The 14,271-nt window shown below is 45.4% G+C and overlaps 1 protein-coding gene across 9 annotated transcripts in view; it reads right to left on the bottom strand.

Moving 5' to 3' along the window:
- The window catches only part of ERI3 (ERI1 exoribonuclease family member 3), a 130,369-nt gene extending 116,423 nt beyond the window's left edge, over positions 1 to 13,946 (bottom strand). The window contains exons 1-2 of one of the 9 annotated variants that reach the window (XR_016387461.1): positions 13,520 to 13,829; positions 11,011 to 11,086 (exon numbers count right to left, since the gene is read on the bottom strand). Coding sequence is in view for 3 of the 9 variants with exons in the window: in XM_089894399.1 (XP_089750525.1) it covers positions 11,011 to 11,086; positions 13,520 to 13,654 (211 nt within the window). In the remaining 6 variants the exon portion in view is untranslated. Of the gene's footprint in view, positions 1 to 11,010; positions 13,456 to 13,519; positions 13,833 to 13,887 lie in introns of those variants that run through there. The other 8 variants (XM_089894420.1, XM_089894417.1, XM_089894399.1 and 5 more) reach the window with 8 other exon arrangements.
- Positions 13,947 to 14,271: the final 325 nt, after the last annotated feature.

Below are 14,271 nucleotides of genomic sequence, written 5' to 3'. Positions count from 1 at the left end.
CTAACGAAATATAAAAATATAAGCCTAAGTTTTACTCACGAATAACTCAAGCTTCCTTTAAAAAAAAAAAACAGGAATAAAGCAGAAATTTTGTGTTTTTTCCCATTTCATACCCAACACTCAAATTCCCTCAACTTTAATCCTCGAAGTCAAACAAGAAATCATGCTGCTCAATACGGAAATGGCCACAGTTTAAGCTTTCTGAAGCCCCAGTCTGACGGAGCCAAAAGCTTGCCTCTGAAAGACTGCAATGGGCACTCACTCCCTCCTGTAGCGTGGAGGAAACTAGCAGCCTGGGAAGTCCAGAGCACACTAGAGGCAACAAGGTCACTACCACCTGAGCGGACATGGATCATGCCAAGTGTCACTTCTCACCCCGGCTCTCCCGGGACTCAAGGAATGACCTACAGTAACTTGCCTGCATATTTATTAGGATACGTGCTGGTGTGGGTCCTCAATTTCCCTATTCCTACAGTGAAGTTCCATATGGAACAAAGACCAAGAAGTATTTTAAGTTCTTCATGATTCTAGCACAAGCGTAGTGCTTGTTTTCACCGTGGCCTACAGCCTCTCCAAAAACGCAGCCAAACTCCGCAGCCGGGGATAGAAAAAGGTTGGCTTGAGTTTCATTATGGAATCCCTTGGAAAGGCAAACGGGCCAACATCCTTTTGAAAGCCGGAATGCAAAATAACTCTTCACGTCACCTACTCCTGAACGGTACTGGAAGCCTTGCTGAGATGGGAGACACCAGTCTGCTCAGATTACACGTTCTAGTTTGAATCCAAAGTCCCTCAGGGCCTTAGAACTCTTCTCTAACCTCTCAAAGTCAGGTCTTGCATAAGGACTTTTGAAAGTCTTAATGTTTTCCAATGTGTATATATAGTGTATAAAGTGTTTTTAGTCAATCAGACTCCATCTGCCAAATACTACAGGCAATTAATCGTCATGATTAAGGAGGGCTTCTGGGTTTGAATCCTGGTTTTACCACTTACTTGCCATGGCACCTTGGGCAAGCTCTGTTCTTCAATTCCTCACCTGTAAAATGACAATAGCAGCTCCTACTCCTTAAGCGAGAGTGAAATGAGAGGACATATGTAAAGCTCTAAGAGCAGGGTCTGGTACATAGGGCTCAATAAATATAAGCTTACTATTATTACTACTACTATCCTATTGGGCTATGCCCACCTGGCCAAGCCTGGACCCCCATACTTTGGGCCTATAAATCCAATGCATAAGGCAACCTCAGAGAGTAACATCAATGTCTCCTGCACCCCCAGATTGCTCTAGACCCCCCCATACTACATACTATATATGCCCTATTCCCTCCCATGGACAACACACTGATGGCCAGAGGTCCTCACACCTGCAGGCCTTGCTTTCTCATCTGATTTCACCCACACAAAAAAGCTTCTCTCTTGTAAAAAGTCTTGAGAGCAGACATTAGGAGACCAGGCTTCCACATATCAGCAGTCACTGGGTTCCATACTTCCCTTACATTAAAAAAAAAATAAGTTCAACTCAAGTCAAGAAACAGAGGGCAGCTCTTCTCCCCTTCCTGAAAAATTCAATCTAATGGCTTTAGAGCCATTAGTTGTGGCAGAGGAAAGTAGGGTCTACATCAGTTGAAGTGGGAGGAGCAGAAGGGTCTGGGAGGGAGTATCAGAGCCCAAGCTGGGTGAGGAGGCATCCATACAGAGGCAGGAAGGTGTGATGCAGCATGCCACAGCCCTAGTGGGGTATGAAGGGCATCCGTTGGCGGAGAAGGAGCCGCAGCCTGATGTGGGGACTCCCAGGCAGGGTAAAAGAGTACCCAAGACAGGGAAAGGGCAGTGGCAACAACGGGAGATTAGTTACATACAGAGGGATTGATCAAAAAAGGGCATATGTTAAGGGTAATGGGACCAGGTTTCTCACTGTTAGAGGATGGAATTAAAACATGGAAAGGGAAAAACAACTGTGGTGTCGAATTGGAATTGGAGTGTGAACTCATGGTTTCTGATACATATATAATATATAAAAATAAAGCTAGGGCTTCCCCGGTGGCACAGTGGTTAAGAATCCACCTGCCTGGGGACATGGGTTTGAGCCCTGATCCGGGAAGATCCCACATGCCACGGAGCAGCTAAGCCCGTGCGCCACAAACTACTGAGCCTGCACTCTAGAGCCTGTGAGCCACAACTACTGAGCCTGCGCTCTAGAGCCTGCGAGCCACAACTACTGAGCCCGCATGCCACAAGTGCTGAGGCCTGCGCGCCTAGATCTCGTGCTCCACAACAAGAGAAGCCACCGTAATGAGAAGCCTGCGCACCGCAATGAAGAGTAGCCCCTGCTCGCCACAACTAGAGAAAGCCCGCACTCAGCAAGAAAGACCCAATGCGGCCAAAAATAAATAAATAAATAAAATAGACACAAGTATATATATTTTCTAGTTCTGTTTACTGAAGGGCCAGGGAGCAGCAACACTCTGATAGCAGTGTGCACATCTAGCACCTAGCCGCCTTCTAAACAACATTCTCCACTGAAAGAACTAGAGCTCTTTGGAGAACTGGCTGATTCCAGGGCTGTGGCAGAGAAAGTACAAGATGAGCCTAGAACATCCTGTTGTGCCAGAAAGCAAGGAAATGCTCAAAAGGATGCAGAAACCAGCTTGAAGGGGCTCCCACTGGCAAGTAAATAATGATATTAATGGATTATAATGCACTGAATAAAAAAGGAAACCATGAGGCCATAAAGATAAAAATAAATACATAAATAAGTAAATAAATTTTAAAAACTAAAGTTTGGTAAGGGATTTCACATAGTTTCAAAGTATCTCCCCATAGATTGCTTATTAATTATAACAGGGAATAAGTTTACAATGGAGAAGCCTGGCAGACATCATCTTAATCAAGTGAGCAAAATGAACATCATCAATAATGGGATTAATCAAAATCTTACATCACATGATAGGATGCAATGAGAAAAACAAAGCATCATTTCTGTGATACTCCTGTTGAAGATGCATAACCTGAATCTAATCATGAGAAAATATCAGACAAACCCTGAATGAGGGACAGTCTACACAATAACCAGCCTGTAATCTTCAAAAGTATCAAGATCATGAATCTCAAGGAACGTTTAGTGAGAAAAGTCTATAGGAGATGAGAGACTTGGTAACTAAATGCAATGCACGATTCTGAACTGGATCATTTTGCTGCAAAGAACATTACTGGGACAACTGGCAAAACTTGAATGGGGTTTGAGGATTAGATGGAGGTAACATATGAATGTTAATTTTGATGGTTGTGTTATGGTTAGGTAGGAAAATGTCCTTGCACATAGGAAATGCACGCAAAGTATTTAGGGTGATGGGGTGTTAGGTCGGCAACTTAACTCACAAATGGTTCAGGAAAAAAATTCTTTGTACCCTACTTCCAACTTTTATGTAAATTTGGCCTATTTCAAACTTAAAAAAAAAAATTTTTTTTAACCACATGCAATGTTGTTTAAAAAAAAAAAAAGAAACAGAGAACAGTATGTGAGGGAGCCATCTCCCCGTACTGCCACAGAGGGTAGGCTGCACGCTCTCCTCTGGCAGCCCTCAAAGCACGGAGTCTCCATCCTAAGTGCCCCTGCCCAGTGGCCCCTCACTGGGCATCCCTGCCACCTCTAGAGCCTGCTTGGGAAATATCCCTGCACTTCCTTGCAGAGGTGCTCCACTTGCCTGTCTACCCTCTGACATCTTAGAGATTGCCCCTTTCTATTCATGTCTTTATATTTTAGTCACAAGTTTGCAGAATATAAGTCTACACGTTATATCATCAGCCAGGACTTTGAGAATCTAGTTGAGGGGCAGAACTCAAAAGGAACAGTTTATGATTCTTTGTATATCTATCTCCTCATCAGCTTTCACCAGAGACGAAGATTTACACACATTTATTCTGACACCCATTTCCTTCTCCTAGCAAATTAAAGGTAGTAAGTAGCCTATGGCAAAGAGGAAAACGAATGATTCTCTCCTCAAAATAAAGGGACCAGTCCCCCAGTGAGGCAGGGGAGGGGAAAACAGGGATTGCCACAGGGCCAGCGCGATTTGGAGGAGCAGGCCTGTACCACAGCCCCTGGAGGATGTGCAGAGTATTTACACAACAGACACAATGGCTCCTCTGCAGCCATTACTGTCGGTCAGGTAAATAACGCATGTGCCAAAACACACATTTAATGAGCGAAATAATATGCCTTTATAAAAAGCCTCAATTTCTATTTACCTGAGAGACCAGGGAAGCACCAAATCACCAGATTAGTGGAACCACAGAGGAGTCATTCTGGCATCTTGGGTAAATAGACATTTTATAGCCTTCCATTACTGGAGGGGGGAAGGAAGGGCGAAGGGAGGGGGCCATCCTTTAATATCTACATACAGGCCAGGGGAGCCTGGGGGAGAGAAAAGAAGAGAAGCCCATCATGAAATATGGGGTCCTCTCCCACCCCATCTCCCCATCCACATATACTTGGGATCTCTGGGAAGGGTATGGGTTTATACCATCCCTGGGTTCAATCCACTCCATAAAAAGCCAGACTGGGGAGTTCCCTGGAGGTCCAGTGGTTCAGACTCAGTGCTTTCACTGCCGCGGGCCTGGGTTCAATCCCTGGTCAGGGAACTAAAACCCTGCAAGCCTCGTTGTGCGGCCAAAAAAAAAACAAAAAACAAACCAAAAAAAGCCAGACTGGGAGGCAGGGTTGCATTCCAGAGAAACTTCAAGGCACTGAGGCAGGTTCTGGGTGCAGACTAGAAGCACATGGGACAGCCACAGAGTACCCAGTTCCCAGTCTTGGGGAAGTTCCTGTTCCAATCTGACCTGCAGTAGCACAAGTGCTCAGACACCTAAGCCACAGAGGCATCCACTGAGAACACAGTAACACCTGTCTGCGACTCGTTCAGTCACAGGCCCTGTCTCAGGTGGCTAAAAATAACCTGGGAAAAATATAAATAAACTGCATGCCTTCAAGTCATAATTTTCAATCTAATGAATGCATTCTTAACTGCCAGAGCACTTTCTGTGAAAATCATAGACTGTCAAAGGTGAAAGAAAACCTAAGAGAAGACGCAGTCCAGCAAGCCAGGGAAAATGAGCCCTAGAAAGAGAAAAGGACAGTCCAAGGTTCACAGAGCAAGTAAGGGCAAGAAGAGAACCCACGGCTCCTGACCCCCAGTTCAGAGCCTCCAGCCACTGCCCTAACACAAGGAGCAGGCACCAGCATTTGTCCCCCAAGCTTTTCTGTAGCCTCACAAGTGGAGGCCAGGGGCCTGAGGGCTCAGCCTAAGGCAGAACAAAGCTTGACACCCCTACAAAAGCTTAGAACCTCTACACGACTTCCTGATGGCCCCAAAGTGGAATGCAAGCAGGTACTCTAAAGCTGGGTCCTCACCTCAACAAAACACTCTCCTCCTCTCTACAACCCATCAACCTCTAGACCTGTAGCTTCAGCTGCTTCTGCTCCAGGACAGGGCTAGGGGGAACTTGTCCAACGTCAGAAGCAGCTGCTAATCCCAAACTATCAGAAGAGCTAAAGTCACTAAAGACCTACAGGAATACCAAATTCTGATGGCAACATCACAGGCCATAGGAGCCTCGCTCTCCCCTTCAATTAGCCTGTCTCAGCAACTCAAGGCAGCACAGAAAAAGAAGTACCTGTTTGTGATTTGCCTGCTGTTTACTAACCCATCAGCCACATTCAGTAGCTTGGGCAAACTCCTTCAAGGGGCCAAGGATGGGAAACATCTCTTTGCAAAGACCTGCACGTCAGTTGTGACCCCACACACGAGAGGGAGCAAAGGCTAGTTTCCTAACACATAGTAAATAGGATAGAAATGGAGGAAGGGCAGTGTATGGTATGGTACTCTCATCCCTGTAAGCTCCTCCCACACTTGTAGACAGCATCTGACCCCAGAGGGGAGGTACGCAGAACCTGCTATACCCCTGCTTCCAAAATGGAGAACTGGAGCAGAAACAAGGAGTCTTACAGCTAGTTGCTAAAATGCCGTATTAGACAAGCACAGGTTCAAATCCTGCCTCCACCACATGCTCTTTGTAATAATAGCTGTAACAAAAATACCTATCTCTTAGGGGTTCAATTATACCATACAATATGTACAAAGTGCTTTGCACAATAGTAAGTTCTCAGCAAAAGGGAGCTATTGCTAATACATGAGAAAGAGGAAAGTGAAACACTATTTTGTGAAAATCTACTACAAGCCAGGCACTGTAGTTGTGACTTACATATTTCATCTCATTTAAGCCTCCCAACCATCAAGCAAAATAGGGAACAGTATTCCCATTTTACACATGAGAACACGAAGGCTCAGAGGCACTCAGCTCTTCAGGGCCCTGTTCTCCTCTCCCACATTTAAGGGCCCACTTTCTCCACTTGGCTGATTCTCCCATCAGCCATAGGGCTAACAATGCATATCAACTTTAGTTTTTCTCTTGAGCTAAGGTATGACTTTAACTAAAAGGAGCTCAACCATAGCAATAATTAAGTCTGTCCAAATCACTCAAATTTGTTTCTAATAAGAAAAACAAATTGCAGCCTGGGTACAAAACCGGAAACAGGGGGACTTCCCTGGTGGCGCAGTGGTTAAGACTCTGCACTCCCAATGCAGGGGGCCCAAGATCCATCCCTGGTCAGGGAACTAGATCCCACATGCATGCTGCAACTAAGAGTTCGCATGCCACAACTAAGGAGCCTGCATGCAGCAACTAAGGAGCCCATGTGCCGCAACTAAGAAGCCGGCGAGCCACAACTAAGGAGCCTGCGAGCCACAACTAAGACCCGGTACAACCAAATAAATAAACAAATATTAAAAAAAAAAAAAAAAGCGGAAACAGGAAGCGGTGTCTTGGATTAAAGCAACTGCAGCACAAGGAACTCAAAGCCTCTTCCCAAACCCAGTTCCAGGGGAGCAAATCCTCCCATCTCACAAAGCAGAGAAACTGGCAGGAAGCAGGGTGACAACTAGCTCTTGCTCAGGCCCCTAAATGTGATGTTTCCTTTTACAAATCTGTGCCTTGGCAAATGCTGCTCCCTCTGTTTTGAAATGTACTTCCATTTTCACCAGGCAAACTATTGTTCCTTCTTCAAAATCCAGCTCAAATCTTCCCCTTTTAGTAGCTTTCTCTGACACCTCATCAGAAAGTTAATTGCTTAAGTGATCCAGTAGCACAGTTTAACTTTTATCTCACTATATTGTAAGATTTTAGTTATCTGTTTCTCCTCTTAGCAGTAATTTTCAGCAAGTCACGTGAGAAGGATGGAAGATAGCAGGTGTAGGGGTGTATGTGTGTGTAAAAAGGCATATTTGAAGAGGTCATTTCTTTTTTTCTTTGGCCGCGCAGCATGCAGGAACTTAGTTCCCCAACCAGGGATCAAACCCATGCCCTCTGCAGTGGACACAGGGAGCCTCAACCAGTGGACCGCCAGGGAAGTCCCTGAAGAGGTCATTTCTTGTACTTGTTTTTTGTCAGGCCCTTGAATCCAGTTTAAAATTTCAAGCAGCATTAAAGAAAAGTATAAGATTAGCTTTTCCCATCTAAGGAGTATATGAGTTTAAAAAGTCTGAGGAACACTGAGCTAAACATAGATCCTTAAGGGCAAGGACCACATTTTATTCATTTCTGTATCCCCAGCACAGGGCCAGGCACAAAGTAAGTGTGAGGCAATGTCTGCTGAATGAATTATGATGTCAACTGCTCTGGAATCAGAATATGGCAGAACAGAGCAGGGCCTAAGAATCAGGAAAAGCTTCTTTTCTTTCTTTCTCTCTCCTTCTTCCTAGCCCCCTCCCCCCAATTCTGTCCTCCCCAGTTAGAGACAGAGAGTGAGCGAGCATTGCCTTGGTGCCAGAATACTATTAAAAGGATTAATTTAGGGACCGGTGTTTGGACTGTCACATCCAATCACTACCCACAGATCTACAGCTTCCCAAATCAGGCTCATGCAAAGAGGAATCAATTGCAAGGACACAGAGGGTCTGAAGAGGCATACTAATGGCTTCCTGAGGTGCCAGCGGCCAGCTCTGACACTCCCATAAATTATCTGCCTTTTGATTTTACCTGTAGCTGTGGGGCACAAGGCACAATTTTGAACATATCAAAGCAATCTCTCGTCACCCAAGGCTCCCCCAAGAATGTCCCCAAAGGAGGATGGACTAAAAACAATGACCCAAAGGGAATCTGCTTCCCAGCAGGCCTGTTCCTAGCAGTCATCAATTAAAACCCAACAGGACCAAGTGGATAAAGGGACCCAGATCAACACTAGGAGATATGGATAAGACATGCATTAGATTGCAGTTCTGCAATGACTATACATCTCTCACTCAAAAGAAGAGAAATCACAGCAATAAACTCACACAATTTCATCTGGGGGCAACTCTGCACCAGCTCTAACAGTACCTCGCAGCATGACCTCGGACAACACACTTAAACCTTCCTGGGCCTCAGTTTCCTCACATGCGTAGCAGGGACAATAATGCTGACCACCTGACCCGCTTCCCAGAGTGGTGATGAAAAGTAATAAAAAGCATTCAAGAGGCACTTTACAAAGCCACAAGGGTGACAACATTAATAAACGACCCCAACAGACCAGGAAAATGACTGGTCACACTTCGGTGAATTTCTTTCGGGTAGCTGCTCACTCAGTTCACTTCACTGATGGTGCTGGGGCTAAGGTCCACCCTGAAGAAAGTTCTGGAATTCCGAATGGGACTCCGGCTGTCTGAAGAGTTTCCATTATGAAGAGCAGCATCTTGCTTTAGTTATAATTTCCTCCTGTTTGCTGGCTGCCTCTGCCAGGGACTAGGTTTCTATTAGATGGCCACAGTGACAATTGGGAGCACCCCAAATGTACTAAGCCAAAGGCCAAGTCACCCAATTGCTACCTGCTTTTTAAAAAATTGTGTAAAATACTGTTAATAACAAAAGTTAAGGACACCTCGCTAAGAGTTTTACATCTCATTAACTCCTTTAACCAACCTATTAAGTTCCATTTTACAGATAGAAAAGCTAAACTCAGAGAGGTAAGTCATTTGCCCAAGGTCACATAAGCACTGTTATCAGAAACCTCTAGCAATGCACACCGGAGCTCGCAGGTAGAGGAAGACAATTCATCAGACACTCAACAGATACTTTATTTGATCCCTGTACCTGACACATACCATCATACTCAACTAGGAGACACTCTCAAAACCAGAAAAAGATCATCAGTTTCTTAGAAGCAAGCAAAGAAGACGACTAAGTAGGACATATAGAGAATGAGGCAATTCCCTGGGAAGCTTAGGAAAATGGGTCCCCCTCCGTGTGTACAGTTCAAGAAATTCAAAGCAACTAACATTAAGCTATGAGACCAAAGACCAAAATCTCTCCCCGGCTACATTTATTCACGACTACTTTCAATAGAAAAGCGTTCCCCCAAACTTCTCATTCATTCCACACCAACCTGTCCTTCCCACATCTTTTCTAATCTGTGAAATAGGAGCTGGTATCGTCAACAGTTTCTCTGGTAGACATCCTTTAAGCTCAAGTAGATGGCCAGGAAATTAGCAAAGAGAACCAGTATACACAAAGATGCAAAGATTCAGGTATACTCAATTTTTAATTGTCAAAACACTGCCTCAAAGGTGAAAATGTTACCCATGTAACTGCCACAGCCTCCTTACTGGTCTCTCTGCCTCAGGTACTATCCCCTTCAATCCATTCTTAACACTGAACATTAAAATTAAAGCAAACTTTCTAAAACACACATCTAGTATCAGTCCACTTCTTAGAACCTTTCAATGGCTTCTCACGGCTTTTATGATGGTCTGATCCAGTGGTTGGTTCACAGGCCAAATCCAGCTGCCACCTGTTTTTATAAAGTTTACTGGAACACAGCCATGCTCACTCATTTTCCTACTATGGCTGCTTTCGTGCTATAGCAGCAGAGTCAACAGTTGTGACACAAACCCATAAAGACTAAATATTTACTATCTGACCCTTTACAGTAAAAGTTTGCTGACCTAGTCTAATCTTTTTTTCTACCCACCATTTAATCCTAAGAGCTTATAAGGCCCTGGCTTCTGCTTACCTTTCCTCCTTAATTTCTCACTGTATTCTCCTGTCTCCTGCCCACTGAGTACTGTATGTTTCAATCACACTGAACTTCAGTTTCTCAAACTCAACAAAGCTCTGACCTTCACACTTGGTTCTTCACATCTTCGTCTAATTCTAGCTGAGTAGGTTACTTCCTCTGAAAAGCCTTCCCTGAACCCACCAGTCTGGGCTGGAGATCCTTCTAAGTACTCTCAAGCATATATACTTACCTCGTTACAGCACTCTCAGAGGTCTTTTGACTGCTTCAATACTATCTGTCTCACCCATGAACTTGTAAGCTCTTTGGTGTCAGGGACAGCAGCTGTCTTGTTCACCACCAAAATCCCACCACCAAGCAAAATGCCTGGACCTCAGTTATTCAACAAACAGCCTCTGACATCCTGGATATCCATCATCAGAGTCTACCTTTTTAGCCAGCCCCGATCCTCGTAAAACGGAGACAGACTGGGATTAACCATCCACCCAAAGGTGACCCACAACCCAAATTTGATAAATGCATGTGAGCAAGATCCCAAAGGCCTTGGTCAAATGCATTTATCAGAAGCCAAATAAATGTGATCCTTCCTATTGTCTTAAGATGTGTATTTCTCAGGATAAAGGATTATTCCGGTTCTATTCAACCTTCCTGAACTTCAAGTAGGTGCTCATGTAATGCCCACTGAGAAATCATGGCAGAACTTGAAAGTATGGATATCCCACCTTCAACTCTCACCACTTTATAGACTTTGGGTAAGTTTCAGTAGTCTTTTAGCATATGGTATCTTGTCAGGAAAAGCTACAGAAAAGTACAGTCTGCACCAGTCCCCACTCCCCACCCTCCAAGCCCAAATACTCATAAGGAAGAAGTCAAGCCAAACCTTGACCATGCAACAGGATTCTCACCTCTCCTCACTTCGAAGATGCCAAGACTGGCCGCTGGGGATGCTGAAGTTTCTGTGAGAGCTGGAAAGCCCCAATGCTGTGGATAAATACAGATCTCTGCAACAACTCTATTTCAATACTGTTTGAAACAACTTAAAGATCACACCATACTTCAAACTCCTAAACTCAAACTACTCTGGGATAACAGTTATCTATGTGGAAGCACAGTGCCAGTACAGAGCTTTCAGAAGCTACTAGTACTACAGTTGACCTTTGAACAACACAGATTTGAACTGCGCAGGTCCACTTCTTATGTGCAGATGTTTCTCAACAAATAAATATATTGGGAGATTTTTTTTTGGAGATTTGTGACAATTTGAAAAAGCCCGCAGATAAACCACATAGCCTAGAAATACCAAAAGAATTAAGAAAAAGTTAGGATGTCGTGAATGCATTAAATATAAGTAGATATACACATAACATACAAAATATGTGTTAATCAACTGCTTATGTTATCAGTAAGGCTTCTGGTCAACGCTATTAGTAGTTACGTTTTTGGGGAGTCAAAAGTTATAAGCAGATTTTCAACTGTGTGGGGAGTCGGTTACCCTAACCTCTGCGTTTTTTCAATGGTCAACAATATATATTTTTGCAATGATGAATTTCATCTTCTCTAGTGGCATACTTTTCTTCCTAAGGAGGTTTACCTCCTAGAAATACTAAACATTTACAATATCTGAGCTTGGACTGAGAGAGATGGCCATGAAGTCGTGGCTCTCTGGATAATCCCAAATCCTAGTCTAGCCAAGGAGGGGATCCTAGTAAAGGCTGACAATATTCAGAACTCAGGCACTGAAGCAGGGATTGGGGGAAACACTGGTTGCCACAAAGCCACAGGCCATACTGCAAATGGCCACACAGACCAGGAAACACTTGCAGGATATATCTAGGTCTGCCTCAAGTTCTAAAAAAGTCAAGGTAATCAAACCCCAAATCAAATCATCAATGGACACCTATCATATTTATCACTTAATTCAGATTTTCCATACTCCGGTTTCTCTTCAGATCACTTAATTCTTGCACCTTTTACTCATCAGATCTTCAAAAGGATTAGAAGTTGCAGAAGTGCCCTTGTAAGCTAGCAACGCCCTTGCACAAAGAAACACCTAGGTTTGGAACCAATCTATTCCTTCTACCACTCTACACATTTAACACTTTATTCTACTCAGATCCCCTGGAAAAATGCCACTCGCCAACCTACCCCACCGCAAAGAAAACACTTTTCAAAATGAAAGGGAATAAAAGCACTTTTATTTGGAAATTTCAAGTTGCAAGGAGAGCTCTCAGCCAAGCTCTGTGACCTAGCTAGCCGATTATTTACAGGATCTTTGGGCAGGAATTGTTAATGAGCTTTTAATTTGGAGTGCTTAAGTTGCCAAAGTGCTCTGAGCTCCAGTGAAGCACCACAGAATCCATAAAGGAAACCTTATCAATCACTTCCCGGCAGCTACCTCCCCCAACTCCCCCCACGAAAGGCAGCCAAGTGGGTTTCTAACCAAGATCACAGACACACACATTAGTGGAGTCACACTCCAAGTCCCTGTTTATAAATTGGCTTTCAAATGCTAGGGGATTCAGGTATAATATACTTAAGCTCCAGGCATGAACCCACCAAAACAAGGCATGCTGTGTATGATAAAGTCAGAATAAAGCAGAATTTGATGAAGCCAATTTCTGGTAGAAACTCTACAATCAAAAATCATTCAGCCAATCACAACCTACTATCGTTCAAATAGTGTACGGTCTTTAGCCAATGGGATTCCTGGTATTTTGCCCTTCGCCTGGGAAACTGATAAAATGTCTGACAAGAACTAATACCAGAGAAGTGGCCAGAGACCTATAGCAGAGGGAATGATGGGTACTATCAGTTTACAAAATCCAGCCCTAAGGACAGAATCCAAACCCCCAATGAGAAGCCACGTTCAGCATCTTCCAAGTCAACAAGGAGCAGTTATATTTTGCAAGAACTCGCAATCAAGCCCCAATCCAAGTTCATGCTTTTTTGTTTTAAGAAAACACCTGTTGCTGGAGCATTTGCAGGAAAAGCAAACAGAAAGCTAGCCAAGTTAGGCCCCTTATTCAATCCTTCCACCATAACTACGACCACCGCAACAGATTTACAAAAAGAAGTAAACTGCTAAGCTTGTGTGTCTGTGTGTGTGTTGGGGAGAGGGTAAAGGGAATGTTCTCTCTACCATCTCCTTGCTAGTTTTCTATTCTCTTTGGTCAAAGCTCTCTTCCTCCTCCTAAGCAATCCCAGGTAGGAAGTCAGCATGCTTAATCACCTCACCCAGCCTGTCTTTCAAAGCCCTGCCCCTCTCCTTCTCCGCCTAAACGTTTCTCAGTAGACCATGCATCCAGGGTGAGCACATGGGCCAGCACCCCAGGCTGCACAAACTGCGCGCCGCGACCCTCACCCCGCATGCATTACCAGGGCCCAATCTGGGGGGGGCCTCGCCGCATCACCCACCCCGGGGTGTTGCCCCCAACTCGGGCCCATCCAAGTCCAGGGAATTGTAAGGGGAGGAGCAGGGGGCCAGGAGACCAGCCCTCCTTCCCAGGGCCGCCCCCGCCCCCCGTCAGCAGCGGGAGAGGCTGTCGCCATGGCAACGCCCCCTCCTCGGGGCCAGCGCGGCAGGCTCCCTCCAGGTGCAGGCCCCGACTTCTCCCTCGGCCTGAGCAGGCGCTCAGGGCAGTTTACGGCGGCGGGCGCGGCCCGCGCCGACTGCGGCGCCGGCCAGGCAGAGGCAGGGCCAGCTCCGCCCGCTCCCCACCGCCCGTTCCCGGCCGCCTCAACAGCGGCAGCCAGCACCACGAGTCCACAACACACCGACTCACCTCCGCGCACTCTGACCCCGGCCGACGCGGCGGACGGGCGGGCGCGATGGCCAACCGCTGAGCCCGCCGCCGGCTCCTCCGACCAATGGGCTGCACGGGGGCGGGGCTTCTTCTCCCCAAAGGCTCGCTCTCCCGCCGACATGCGCGCGAAGGTGCGCCAAGATGGTGACTCCCCACCGCAGGCCTTATGGGACTTGTAGTGTCGAGGTTGCACGTATTTAGAAGAAAGTGAAGGGGGGGCCTCACTTCTGAGATGTGAAAGAAATTTTCTACAAAAGGAAACTTTCTAAGGCGTAGAGAAACCCAGGTCCCCCACTTCCGTTTTCCCACCTTCCAATATACTCATGAGGTGAATATAGGCTCATAAGGTGACATGTTGTATTT

This window comes from Delphinapterus leucas, chromosome 1, assembly GCF_059928025.1.
Source record: "Delphinapterus leucas isolate spDelLeu-1000000601 "Yukka" chromosome 1, BTC_Dleu_Yukka2, whole genome shotgun sequence".
NCBI lineage: Eukaryota > Metazoa > Chordata > Mammalia > Artiodactyla > Monodontidae > Delphinapterus > Delphinapterus leucas.
The sequence above is the reverse complement of the archived record's forward strand: the minus strand, read 5'-3'. Positions and strand labels throughout refer to the sequence as shown.